Source organism: Ambystoma mexicanum, chromosome 7p (genome assembly GCF_040938575.1).
Source record: "Ambystoma mexicanum isolate Mex_15411 chromosome 7p, UKY_AmexF1_1, whole genome shotgun sequence".
NCBI classification, from domain to species: domain Eukaryota; kingdom Metazoa; phylum Chordata; class Amphibia; order Caudata; family Ambystomatidae; genus Ambystoma; species Ambystoma mexicanum.
Window position 1 is genome coordinate 949,049,920 of NC_090939.1, and position 14,562 is coordinate 949,064,481.

The 14,562-nt window shown below is 45.1% G+C and overlaps 1 protein-coding gene across 1 annotated transcript in view; it reads left to right on the forward strand.

Annotated features, from left to right (window-relative positions):
• The window catches only part of LOC138526476 (organic solute transporter subunit alpha-like), a 428,149-nt gene that overhangs the window by 296,381 nt on the left and 117,206 nt on the right, over window positions 1-14,562 (forward strand). The window contains exons 5-6 of the mRNA XM_069637290.1: window positions 2,581-2,692; window positions 3,440-3,586. Coding sequence (XP_069493391.1) covers window positions 2,581-2,692; window positions 3,440-3,586 — 259 coding nt within the window. The remainder of the gene's footprint in view (window positions 1-2,580; window positions 2,693-3,439; window positions 3,587-14,562) is intronic.

Consider the following 14,562-nt stretch of genomic DNA (forward strand, 5'->3'; position numbering starts at 1 on the left):
TGATTCGAGCCACAGTTACTGCAGAGCAGAAGAAGGATCTTTGGTGAAACTTGCAGTGATCTTCTAATATCCATTTCAAGTAATGCATACTTGTAATGCTTTGCTTGGTTGCGTGATTGGCAGTTGTATTTATCAAGCAATCCTATGTTGTAGTTAAACCTCCAGCCGTGATGAACTGTGGCTTTGCCAAAATGTATGCATCCTAGTACAGATGAGTTAAGAGATGACTGTGTGATAAAGAGGAGTGCTGGGCAAATAAGAGGAAGGTCAGTATACTGTCTCCAGACATTACAGTTCAAACCCAGCTTGGTCAAGCTCCAGCAAATGATCCTCCCTATGTGCTAGTGTACGGGTGTGGTTAGTGCCTGTAGACCATAGCATAAAAGGTGATGCTGCAGAGTAGGTTGATCACGATGCACAGATCCCTCTCTAAGCACTAAGAGAGGAGCAGTAAGTACCCATAGGCCTACTTGTTCATGTCCACACTCTGGTGTAATTCGATCACTATGCTTGGGTGCCTACCTAAATGCTCATGGTCCGGTATCAGAAGTGCCCATGAATACCCAGGGGAGGGGGAGCATTATTGTGACCTTTCTGATAGGGGGGGCTCTACGGTATGAGCTGATATTCATAGTCTTTGCCTAAACTTTCAAGCATGATGGCGGCTCTAGACATATGGTGCTTCACCTGAGCAGGGCAGATAGCCAGACCACTAATGGTAGCTTGGAAACGTAATTTTTGGAATCTTCCAACCTACATGATTCTGAAAACACAGTGGAACATTGACAAATAAACATTATAAGGTCTGCAAAGATATATGAGTAAACTACTCAACGAGTGTCAGATAATACATTGGTGCTCCAAGGTTTAGTAGCAGCATTTAGCCATATGTAATTCAGCAACTGAACAAGACATATAGATATAAGCAGTTATGCAAACCTCGAAAGCAAGGATGTCACAAGTGTGGTATACAACAAAGGACAATATGATGCTGATAATATATGTGGAGTGTGGTGTTAAAGGAATGGTTCCCCACATGTTGGGGCTTACTGAAAGGTGAGGCCAGTTTCTTCAATATGTTAATTATCTTCTAGATTGCCAGCCCTGATCAGGAAAGCCCAGGTGGGCATAGTATAGAGTTTTGGCTTACCTAGGTCAACTCAAATCGAGGAACCTTGAATAATATGTCCCCTCTAATGCAGATTGAAAGCTCAGTGAACACAGCCAGGGGGGTCCAGGTAGGCCCCTACCTTGAGGCTTGTTGAGAAGTAGCCTAGACAGAGGCTAAAAACTGGCAAGTCCCTTAGTCCATGTCCTCATGCCCCCCATCATCAACTTCAGCCATCCCACACAGAAGATCCAGTAAGAAACAGGGGGAAGGGAAATGAGGATAAACCTACACTCTCCTACCACCAGTACAGCATCACTACATGAACCCCATTCAACATTGCGTCTTGCTCAGTAGTCCACGGGCTCCCTCCCCCCACTATCTCACACAGTCATAGGAAGCCAGACTCTATTTCACCACTCTGCTCTCCATCCTCTGCCCACCCTCCTCTGCAAATGCTTGGCAGTGTATACCAGGAGTGCAGCCCCTACTCCACTCTCAGCAACTGGAGCACTGTGCGCTCATACGGGTAGTCTGACAGCCTATGTCCCTATATTACTTTGCCATTCTCCACCCAAACCCCACCTGCAGCCTACCTCACCCTGCAGATCCCCACAGCAATAATGTAACATCAATGACACAATACAAGCCTACAAGCCTATTTTATCAGATTAGTATATTGATGGCCCAGATTAGAAGCCATTTCCAAAAGTGTCCTTGAGTAGAGGCAACTGAAGCAGCTTGTCCATAACGGGTGACAGGGCGCTGACCTGCCACTCATTATAGAGGATCCAAGCTGGCCAGTGAAAACCCTGAACACTCTCTTAGCTGCATCGTGCAGCTAAGGAAGTGCTTCCATACTTACATTCGTGTGTGTGAATTAACGTTGGCCATGGCGTGGAGTACCCCAGCTGTGCATGCTCAAGGGGCCTTGCAAGGCCAGGAGTGTTTTGCTTCTCCAGCATTGAAAGGGCCCTTCGGGCATCCAGGCTTGATTATTACAGGCCCAAAAGTGTATATGGGACTCTGTGCATTCCTGATTCCTGCACATTAGAGGGATCTGGGGTATTTAGTTAATGGCGATCTGCTTCTCAGTTCAGGAGCTAGGACTGAGGGAGTGGTGTTTTATTGACACCTCCTCCTGTTTGCTGTCTCCTACCTGTCAATTGAGCAGATAGAACGTTCAGGTCAGTATCGGGGTTTTGCCAAGTGTTGCTGAATAAAGGTTCTGCAAATTTGGAATGGGTGTTTGGATGTGGCCAAGCACGTGTTTTACCAAATGTGGTGAACTTGTATGGACTTGTTTAAAGGTTTTCGCATTTTACTCTATAAAATGCCATTTAAACTTAACTATGGTGCTGCTACTATTGCACACATAGGAAATCCACGAGTGTAAGAAATGCTAGAATTCTAATGTCAGTGGGTCCTTGTTTAACTAACCAAAGCACTGTCTGTGTCCCCTTCACTGCCAGGCGCAATCTACTAGTTCTGAAGTTGGGGACTTTCCAGTTTGCCTTCCTTCGCCCTGTACTTATGTTCATCTCCATTGTGCTCTGGACTAATGGAACCTACGACCTGTCTAATGTAAGTCTTTCTAGTTGTTCCTAGGAGGTGTAAAGGAGGTGGGAGTGGAGAAAATTGAAATCTAATAATTATTGAGCTATTTTTGGTTTCGCTTTGAATGTATCTGTTTGTTAGCATATTTATGACGAATGCGTTAATTGCCTTTTAAGTATTGCCCTGGCCTGCTAGGGAACAGTAGAACACATCAAGAAAGTAGCACTAGCATTTACATATTGCTTTCTCAGTAGAAAAACCATAGCTCTCAACTCACACGCTTTTGGCGGGTGTCACCCGCCTTGTAAACAGCTGACTCACCCGCCAAGCTTCCTGCACGCCCATTCATTTCAATGGGCCTCTCACCCGCCAAAAATAAAATCGGGTGTTTTCACCCGCCTTTGCAACACAAATGGTTGAGAGCTATGGAAAAACGCAATCTGTGTGTGATTCCAGAATGTTGCTATTTTTGCCTTTTTGCCCCGTGGTAAAATCTAATTCGCACATGATTTGCCCACTTTTTAAGTATCTGTTTTGTCTTTAATAGCAGCTTTATTCGTATCTGGCCTGAGCGTAGGGTTCAGTTACCGAGTAATGTTTGACTTGATGAAAATGACGTTTTAGATATATCAACAAATGCATATCTCAGAGGCCCGAAACAAAGTTTGTGCAGTGCTTCTTTTAAGGCTCTGTGTCCTCTTTCTACTCTCTCTACGCACGCACTGTCCTCCATGTTCCCAATCGTACATGCTGAATCGCCTGTCTGTTTTGCAGTTATCTGCCAATGGAGCAGCTATTTGGATCAACTGTTTCACCGGCGCCATAACAATCATTGCTCTGTGGCCTGTTGGGATCATGTTTAACCATGTCCGGGTTCTTCTCAATTTTAAGAAGATCATACCGAAGTTTGCCCTCTATCAGGTAAGAGCCTAATCACGTGACTGTATTAGAAAATTTTGACCGAGCATTTAAAATATGTTCACATCCATTAGTAGTCCTTAGAGGGCTTACTCTTCTATGGCGTTAATTTTCATTGTGGAAGGTTTTGCGTGTGGCGCATAACGCCATTTGCAAAACTTTTTTATTAATGTGTTTTATGCACCTTGCAAATTAGATCCTTAACACAGAGAGGGGGCACATATCGAGATTACCATAACCTGGGCCCTTGTTCATATACATACCAACAGCATTGCTCTTTCCATTCGCTACCCTTACCCTCCCCTTATTGCATAAAAAAGGGCAGATGGAGACATTTGTTCCTTGGTTGGCATAAAAAGGCTGCAGGTTTATTATCACAACATACTAAACACTACATGTTTGTCATCACTGCAAAACCAAACTTTGTAAAATTGTACTCCAGGTGCAGCGACCAGCCGACTGCTCCATCTCATCATTGCTTCCCGCATTTTCCAACCAAGTCCACTCTAGGCCAAAGCTCCTCCCACCGTTATTGCCTGCGTCCCACCTGCCCTTGCAGATGATCCTGGGCTGGAGGAGTGCCGTTCTTGCCAGGGGAAGCCAAGCCCTCTTAAATACCTCCAGCGCCCCCTGCTGCTAGGCGTCAGAGGAGCGCTGATCGGGAGAGGAGCGAAAACACCTCCCGTTTTTCCACGGCTCGTTTGTTGTACCTACAGTGTCACTGATCGCTAAAACACTGCCCCACCGTTCTGCGACTGCAACGGTGAAGACCTTCAGCTTCCTTTGCTGTAGCATTCCCTATGTAGGGTGGGTGGCAGGAATAACAGCTCCCAGACTCCTTCCTCCAGCGTTGATGCAGCAAAGATGATGCTGGCTGCTGCCCGAGCCCCCTTATATTTCCTGGCTCGCCTCTTCCCTTTGTTGCCCTTTCGCAGGCTTTTGCTCTTGTTTGACAAGCATCCCACCCCCTTTCTCCTTTGAGGGCTGCAGCCCTTGTTTCACAGGCTTTCGCCCACCACCTCCCCCTTATCCAGGGGAAGGAGGACGCTGCCAGGTAATCTCGGTGCCTCCTTGAGGTCCCCCCGTCGTCACCTCCATAACCTGGGCACTTGTCCATATATATATATATATATATATATATATATATATATATATATATATATATATATATATATATATACACACCAACTGCTTTGCTCTTTCCATTCGCTACCCTTACCTCCCCTTATTCCGGAAAAAGGGCAGATGCAGACATTTGTTCCTTTCTTGGCATAAAAAGGCTGCAGGTTTATTATCACAACATACTAAACACTACATGTTTGTCATCACTGCAAAACCAAACTTTGTAAAATTGTTCTCCAGGTGCAGCAACCAGCCAACTGCTCCATCTCAACATTGCTTCCGCCATTTTCCAACCAAATCCATTCTATGCCAAAGCTCCCCCAACTGTTTATTGTCTGCACCCCACCTGCGTTTGCAGGTGATGTTTGTTTGTTTGTTTGTTTATTTATTTATTGTGCGCACCGGACCCTGAGGTAGCAGGGCGCAAGAGAACAAGGAAATTTACAGCTTGGTCATAGACGTTACAAGTTACAGGTTATAGAGCAGGCAGAGTGGACATTTCTTGACTCTGGCAGGTAGTGCAAATGCAGGTGCAGATAAAAACAGTCAATCAAATCCATGGCAAACGAACAGTATAGCAAGCCATATAGTGGGTCGTTGCGTGTCAGGTGAAGTACAAGTGGAGGTGAGAGGGGTAGAGTGTCATTTATATCGCATTCTCAGTGAGCCATTTTATGGTGTTCTTTCTGAAGCTGTTGAACGTTTGGTCAGATCTAAGTGCATGAGGTAGGGCGTTCCATAATTGCGCTGCCTTAACTGGGAAACTGGATCCTCCAATAGTGGCTAGTTTAAATCTAGGCACTAGGAGGCAGTTAGGGCTGACTGTCCTTGTAAGTCTAGTGGGATTTTTTCTGTCGAAGCGTTCTGAGAGGTAGCGGGGGGCTTTGTTGTTTAAGCATTTGTGGATAAGGGAAGCAGATTTGAGGTTAATTTTTTCTTGGGTGGTGAGCCATCTGTGTTTGCGTCTTATTTCTGAGATATGTACTCTTCTAGGGATACTTAGGGCTGCTCTAAGTGCATTGTTTTGGAGCACTTGGATTCTATTGATGATTTTTTTGGTTGTCCCTATGTAAAGGGCGTTGCAATAGTCTAATTTTGATAAGATGAGGGCTCTCGCTAGGATAAGACAGCTGTCATCTGGTAGGAATTGTTTCCCAGCTCGTATTAGTTTGCATGTATAGGCCGTGGATGAGGCTAATGAGTTCACCTGTTTGGTTAAGGATAGTGTCGCATCAAGGTAAAAACCTAGGGTTTTTACTTCTCTGGCGACCTTGATAGTGTTGCCATCGATGATGAAGGATGAGTAGTTTTGGTTGAGTTTGGAGATGCGGGCTGCCGTACCCAGGATGATGAGCTCTGTTTTGTCATCGTTCAAGCAAAGGCCATGGTTGGCCATCCATGCTTGAACGATGCTATAGACTCTGTTCACCAAAGCCAGATCTTCAACGTAATCCCCAGTAAGTGGTAGGAGAATCTGGGTATCGTCTGCGTAGTTGGTATAGGTTATACCCAGATTATCGAGATCGTCGAAGAGTGGCTTGGTGAAGATGTTATACAGTGTCGGCGAGACACAGGATCCCTGGGGCACTCCACAGGTGATGGGGATCGGGTCTGCTGCCGCTGCGGGGGAGAACACCCTCATGGTCCTGTCACTAAGGAATGACTGTATCCAGACTATAGCCTCCCCTGAGAAGTGAGCCGCCGAGTCCAAGTGATTGCATAGGACTCTATGGTCCACCAAATCAAAGGCGGCTGAGAGGTCTAGAAGAAGGAGGAGAGCTAATTTGCCCTGGTCTCTGAGTGAGTCTATTTGGGCCTTTAAGTCGATAAGGGCAGTTTCTGTGCCGTGTTGCGGACGGAAACCGGATTGGCGGGCGCCAAGGAGATGGTTCATCTCTAGGAAGTTCTGGATTTGGGTGTACGCTACCTTGTCTAATATTTTTAGTAAGAACGGCACTGTGGTGATGGGTCTATAATGTGTGGGAATGTTGGGGTCCAATGTTTGCTTTTTCAGAAGGGGGAGCACTCAAGATTCCTTTAGATTGTGAGGGATGGTTCCCGTAGTGAAGGAGGCATTAATACGTTTTGTGATGAAGGGGGCTAGATCTCTAGCCGCGTCATTGATCAGTTGTGCGGGGCATTGGTCACCTTTACAATTAGAGGGTTTAAGAGTCAGAATGGTCTTCTCTACCTCAATTACTGAGACCTTGGAGAAGCGGAATTGGGTGGATTCTTTGGGTTTGGGTGTGGAAATTCTGTCCAACGGAGGTTGGGTTGGTAATGAGGCTTTCTTTAGGGCAATTTTAGTTTGGAGGTTGGCCACTTTGTTGGTTAGTGCCAGTTGTTTGTCTGTGCACCAGGTTTTATCTTTAACGGAGTCATCCTGTACTGCGATAGGAGTTTCCAATTCTTTTAAGATGGAGAATAGCTCCTTCATACTGCAGTTGGCTTGGGTGATCCTGTTATTATAGGTTTCTTGTTTGGCCAGGATAATATCTTTTTTGTACTGCGAAGAGATGTTTATTAGGTTGGTTTTGTTTTCAGCGGTAGGATGCCGGTTCCATGCTGTTTCGCATTTTCTCTTCTGTAGTCTTAGGCTTTTTAGGTGGGGTGTAAACCAGGAGTTCAGATGCTTTTTTGGTTTACTATTCCTAAGTTTAAGCGGAGCAACTCTGTCAAGAGCAAAGGACATGGCATTATTGAATTCATCCACTAGGATGCCTGGGACGGTATGGTCAGGTAGAGAATTAAGTTTGGGTAAGATGTGGGGCAGAATATTATCCGCTGTGATATTTTTCTTATTTCTGGTTAGAGTGGGTATGTCGGGCGTGGGTGTTGAAACTGTGGGTCTTTTAGTGTTGAGGGTAAAGGAGATAAGGTGATGGTCTGACCATATTTGGGGGGCAATGGCTGTTATAGAAGGGTTACAGTTGTGAGTGGCAATCCAGTCAAGAGTTCTTCCTTTAGTGTGTGTGGAAGTATTCACAGTCTGCGTGAAACCTAGTTCTGACAGGGTATTGGCTGTGGCAGTAGCCTGGTGGTCATTGATATCGTTGAACCCTAGGTTGAAGTCTCCTAACACTAAGGTTTGAGAGGAATTTTTTAGCTTCTCAGAGATAACAGTGGTGATATCTTCATTGAAGGTGCTGATGGGGCCAGGGGGTCTATAGAGGAGATAGATATTTAGTGTTTGAGAGTTAGCGGTGGGTAGTTTGATAGAGAGAAGCTCACAAGATTTAAGGGAGGGTGTGGAGGTGATTCTCATAGAGAGATCAGATTTGGCGATAATTGCTATTCCTCCACCACGTGCGTCTGGTCTGTCAGCTCTGAGGATGGTATAGTTCTCTGGGCCGGCCAGAGTGAGAGCCGGACCTGCTGCCTCGTGGAGCCATGATTCAGTAATGGCGATGAAGTCAAGGTCTTTTTCCCGTATGACATCTGCTATGTCGGTAGCATGAGCGACTAATGATCTGGCATTGATTAAAGCAGCTTTTAATTCAGGTTCTGGCTGCACTGTGAGAGGGAGGTTGGCCATAGGTTTATTGTTTCTGGGGTAGAATTGGCGTCTGGGAGGGGCTGTGGCTACCAATGGTCGAAGTAATTTGGGTGATCCTGGGCTGGAGAAGTGCTGTTCTTGCCGGGGGAAGCCGAGCCCTCCTAGATACCTCCAGCAGCCTTGCCACTAGGCCTCAGAGGAGCGCTGATCACGAGAGGAGCGAAAACACTTCCCGCTTTCCCACGGCTCGTTTGAAGTACCTACAGTGTCACTGGTCGCTAAAACACCGCCACACCACTGATGGGTCCACAGCCATCCGTGACTCCCCCTATCCTTGGCTCATAGTCCTTCTCCTGCCGATGAACAGAAAGTCATCCAAATAATGCATCACTTTGTAGAGGAAGAGCCAAAAGCCCCTACCAAAAGCTCTGCCCCCATGTTGCCTATATGTTGGGAACTGGAAATTGCGACACGTGCAGTACCAGTGAGGATGCCTGCACTGCAAAGAATTCTTGAAACAAGGTATCCACTGAGAAAACCCTACATGCATTCACAAAGGTATGATGGCCATCTGGATAAAGTCCCAGAAGAAGTGTGAAAATGAGTGAGAAAGAGGAATGGCGACGTCATGCAGAGCAGAACTGATGCATCCTGAAATGATATGTAAGACGAAAGAACATAAACATTATATAAGATCTGAAGAGGAGGTGTTAAAAGTGAGCAACATTTCAGTCTCAAAATGAAGATGCGCATCTAAAGAAACACTGAAGAAAATGCAAAGTAATTTTACAACTGTACAGATGCAGGTACGCAAGTAGACAAAAGTGATGTTGAGGCTGGCTACATAGTGAATAGATTGCAGTGATGCGCCATTGTATATACATAGGAATGTAGAGAACCTGGATGATCCACGATGTACTTTAGCAAGTCTTGAACCCAGTGAATAGAAAGGGTTTCAGTGTGGCGCAGTTGGAAAACAGCTAATGGCGAAGGAGAATTCAAGAAAGGCTTAGCTGGCCCAGCACCAAGATTCAAGGCCACCGTGAGCCTGGTTGGTCATCCAGTGTTTACATGAACGTGAGAAAGAAACAAACTTCTGTATGAAGCGGAATGAAAAAACACTGAAGGCGTCAAGAGTTCAACATTTAATAATCTTAAATGCAGCAAAGAGCTCGAAAACATGGTCTTCAGTCACATGGTCAGATTGAAATAGACTTTGGGTCGAGCTACACCGAAACCAGAAGATAAAACTATGCCATACTCCCTTTTATTTTCAGGCACAGAGAGCTTCTGAAAGGCCAAGTTCAAAGCCTCAATTGAAGAGCAGATCGCAAGAGTGATGATGGATGTCAAACTAATTAGGTGGGAAGCTATAGTCAAGACCAGCCCACAGGCACCTGGGGTACCAGCATGCGTGCTGCTAGCGTGTGGAATATTCCAGAAGGGTACAAGGGTGACAACCAATTGTATAGGGCCACGTTACAGAGAGGCCTACGTTTTGTATAACCAATGGATCGTTGTGTATTTTATCACGATGAAGATGACTTGCACTAGGGCATAGTTGTCCACCTGATGTTAGAGCCCCAATCACTACCCCCGTTAGTATGGAACGTATACTTAGATGTTCCCTGTAAGCCTATCACATCCCCAAGTAGGTTTTTGTAGTTTGCCGTAGTGTGACGTCATTGATGACTAGTTTTGACTATAAAAGTTGTGTTTTTTATCAAATGTGCTGAGAGAAATAGAGCGAACGTCCATTGATGTCCGTTGTAACTCCCTGTTTTACATCATGTTTTGCCAACTTCCTGAGTCGTTTTGATTATTGATGTATGAATAAAATCTGTATCCCCATTTATCTCTAAGTATTGCTACCTCGTTTTAAAGGGCCCTAGGTCTGTGGGTTCACATGGTAGCAGAGGTAGGATGTTAAAGGTCCGTGGACCCAGTGGGCTTTTTAGCATCTCGGAAATATCGGATGTCTTCTGCCATTTAGCTGGAAGACCATGAGGCTTGCTGTGGATAGTGGCCGAAACCAAGTTCTTGAAAGACAACGAAATAGGTGGGATGGGGCACTCTTTCACGGAATTCCCCTCCCGGTTTCTTCAGGCAGCTGAGCAGACCAAAGGCTAAGGTGGCTGGTTGAGGAGGAGACAATCCCGAGGGACAGGAGCTGAAAAGCAAATGGTGAGTTGATTGAGAAAGGTGGCAAAAAACAATGTATGCATATTAAGTGGGGAAAGTGATAATGAGAAGAAAGTAACAGAGGGTTGGTGGGGTGTTTAGTTTTACGATGAAGAGTGTCAAGTAAGTGAAGGACAAGCAGCGTCATAGATTAAGCCCATTAATCCTACGTCCAGGGATGTTTAGAAGAAGTTATTTTTAAATCCAAGTGGATATACCTATGCTACGAGCAAACAAGGTTCGCTAAGGAAAATAACTTACACTCCGATTGGAGTAATTTTAGGGGCGAGAGTAGCCACGAGGAGCATTGGCAGAGATATATGTTGAGACCGGCCAGTCTGTCTGTATTAACTGTATTAAGAAAATGATGAAATGTCGAAGAGCGACAACTAATAGATTGTGATAAAAGACTGAGGTTATTGATTTATTTAGTTATTAATGGTATTAATTGAATAGGTAGATCGAAGAGAAGTGAGACATAGAGGTTTGGAGCAGCGACGATTGGTGCATGCTCATATTGGCATTGTTTTTCTTAAAAGTATTTTCTGTGTAAAATAACGTTGATAGAATTGACAGCCGATTGTGACTTGTCATGATGGAGGATGTTACTCCGCTCCTGCACCTGTGCAAACAGTTGCCAAAACACACACCCAAGCTTAAGCAGCATAGTGCAGAATGGGTTAAGGGTACGGCAGATAAAATGTTCATGCCATGGCCACAAGGGGATCACTGTCAAAAGCAGTTTTGCAACACATGACCACATACTTGCCCGCTGCGTACACAGGAAAGAAATTGGAAAAGAGGTTAGCTAGCCTAGAGCTTTGGAAAATGTATCAGGAGGAAAGGGAAGACCCAGCTTCTGAAGACTGGATGCTTAACCAGTGTAACGAGGTGGGTGTTGAGCCTTCTGCTCCCCCTACCATGCCTGAAATACATGGCAATAGTCCAAAAGATGAAGGAGTGTATGCATTAATAGAGATTAAACAGCAACAGGATACCGAAATCTGTTACATGAGCCGCCTGCCTATAGCAGTGATGAGAACTCTAGAAGGAGACATAATTTCTAAAGTCCCACAGGACAAAGAGAAAAGTGAACGATTGAATGTGATTCTAGCTATTGGACCAGAAATTAAGAGATGGAAAGGAGAAAAAGACAAAGCTAACGAGATAGTGCTCATACAGAGCGAATGGATGGGTGGTCAGATATTGCTCAAACTTGATGGGAAGAGCATCAAGGAAGTATTGCAAGAGAAAGATCAAGACGAGCAATATAAAAAAGACACGGAACGAGAGAAACAATTGAAAGAAGAAGAGTCTAAAACAAAGAGTACACAAAGATGGGAACAAATGTATCAAGAAGAACAGTTAAGAAAAGAAGAAAGAGCAGAAGAGCAAAGAAAATATGATAATAGACAAAGCAATTGAAGGGCGTGAAACACACCCTCCGCTGAAAAATGCGCCACACTGGTGTTCAGTGATTCAAGAACTGCTGTTTATTAACACATTCAGTTCTGAAAATGCCTCTTGGCTTGCCCTCTATAGATGAGACGTGTTTCGGCAAACTGTGAATGCCTTTCTCAAAACAGGGCTCAATTTCTGAAGCGCAAGAATTATACTGTCTGTTGCCATCATATTAACCGGGTTCAATCCCGAAAAGACGCAGCTCCTCCGATATGTTTGTGAAGAACATGACAGGCTAGAGAAGAAATGAGAAGAAGAGGAAGAACAGAAATTGAGAGATAAAAGAATGCAAAGACGCAGAGATGACGAGGTGCATAGGGCAAATGAAACAAGAGAAGCGAAAGGGCAGGAAGAGGAAAGGGTTAGAGAGGAAGCACAGAAACAAAGAGAATTTGATGAGGAAATGGAACGAAAGAGAAGGCAGAGGGCACACAACAATGATCATATTGAGAAAGAGCTAATGGAACCTAGTCCAGTAGTATTATGGAAGGACATAGAGGAGTTCCTCCCATCACAAGAACCTATGCCAGGACCCTCTCGAGTAAGCTATTGGAGAATTTTGAGATAGGAAGTATCAGAGATAGAATCGAGAAGGCTTATCAGGAGATGAGAACAAAAAGTGAATCGAGAAATAAAGGGAAAGACGATCGATCTGAAAGTGCCCAGTAACGAAGCAAGGAAGGAGGCCTGTTCAGCCTCGAGCATAGAGTCCTGTCTTTAGACAGGCTAACCCTAAACAGAGACGAGAAGGAGGTCAGTCATACTAGTTGGGGACAAGATATGTCAGACGAAAACATGGAAACCTTCCGTGGGGAGGAGGGTGATGGTGCATGCAGTCCTGAGGGATGTTTTCAGACAGATAAGGAAGTGAGGTGGTCGGATTTGGACCTTCCCATAGAAAGGACACCAGAGCCTATAGCATGGCCAGAGCGACCTAAAAGGCGGCCTCTTAGTGAGAGGGGGGAAACGCCACCATACGTGAGCAGACTGAGGTCATAACCAGGAAGAAGGCGATCAGGAACCATTGTCCCTGCTATGAACAGGCAGACGATGGGAGACTATTGCAATTTTGGGATTTCACAATTTCCCTTGTTAGAAAAAGGAGGGGCCAGACCACAGTATATCCTGTGGCCAAGGATAATCTAAAGTGTAAGCTCCTGAGTTTGACTTTGGGCGCTGAGAAATGGATCTATGAATTCGAAAAAATGACAGGAGGAAACACGTTAGCTATAGGGGACATTAACGGTCTTCTAGCAGCTATTCTTGGGGAAAGGGCTGATGACATTTGGACAAGAGCAGGATGCTCAAGTGGCACAGCACAGAACACAGCGCATGATGGAGCGCCGTTTAATAATTGCAGAGCGGCAGTGTGGAAAGCGCTTAGAGTACAATATCCTGATACATCAGATATGGGCGCAATTATGGCACGTAACATGCAGGAGGGCAAAGATCTGCTTGCTTACATTCAGAATTTTCAAGAACAGTGGTCTTTGAAAAGTCAAGAGACTTGGGGGAAATCGATAACTGTATTCTATCATATTCTATGCCAGGGATTGCCATACCAGGTACAGAGACAGCTGAAGAAGCTAGTGGGTATGGAGGCAAAGCCATGGCCAGAAATACAGCTGGCCATTGTGCACCATTGCCGATTGTTGCAAGAGAAAAATCGAAAGAGAGAAGATGTTAGGAAGATCGAGGAAACTAAGTTAGTACAGAAGAAGCTGTCGAAATATGCTGTAGAAGGGGCAATGTTAACTAGCGGAGAAGGGCCAGGATCATAACAGACAGCATGTATGCCACAGGTGAATAACCAACGGCAGTCGGATCAAGGAGGAAACAGATTTATGCCATGAGGCAGAGGAGGCTTCCGCGGAAGAAGGTGTCTTTCAGAATAATCAGGGAAATGTTCAGAATAACTAAGGTGGTTTTCGGAATATGCAGAATGATAATCAAGGCATGCAGGGAGGGCAAATTAGAAGGCCCCCGCCTGTGTGTTGGACATGTGGAATGGCAGGTCATATTGTGCAAACATGTGGGAGCCAAGGGTATGTACAATATGGGCAATTCTCAAGAGGGCGGTCAGCTTATCCTCCAGCATATAGCCCACAAAGTGGGACAGGTTCGCCCAAGATCAGACGGTGTGTCAACCACAAGCACCACAAATACAACATGCTTTGCAACCACAGCAAGCACCATTGAATCCGTCTCAAGGGCAGTCACAGCACGCACCTATGCAGATACAGCAGAGCCCAAATACAGGACAGCTATTGACTCCTAGAGTAGAGTGTGTCACCATTAAGGGTGGGAATCCTTTTACAGGTATGGGAATAAGTATGTACCCACAATAGGACAGCTCACAGGGTGACTTGATTTGTTCAGTACTATCAGTGACGCCAAATACTCAAGAGGAATCGAGGGTTGACGTTACCATAGGAGGCAAATCCTTTTCTTTTTTTAGTAGACATGGGGGCAACTCAATCATGTATACGAGAGGGAACATTTTCAATTATCGGAAAATTCCATGAATGCTCAAGGGTTCTCTGGAGCTACAAGTAGAGTTCCTTTTACTGAGAAATTGCCAGTCTCTATAGGAGAATGTGATATGTCGGTCCCGTTGTTGTATTCAAGACAGACCCAGTTAATATGTTGGGCAGAGATTTAATGACGAAGTTAAATATGACAATTTCCTTCACTGATGAAGGCATGTTGTGTTCAATGC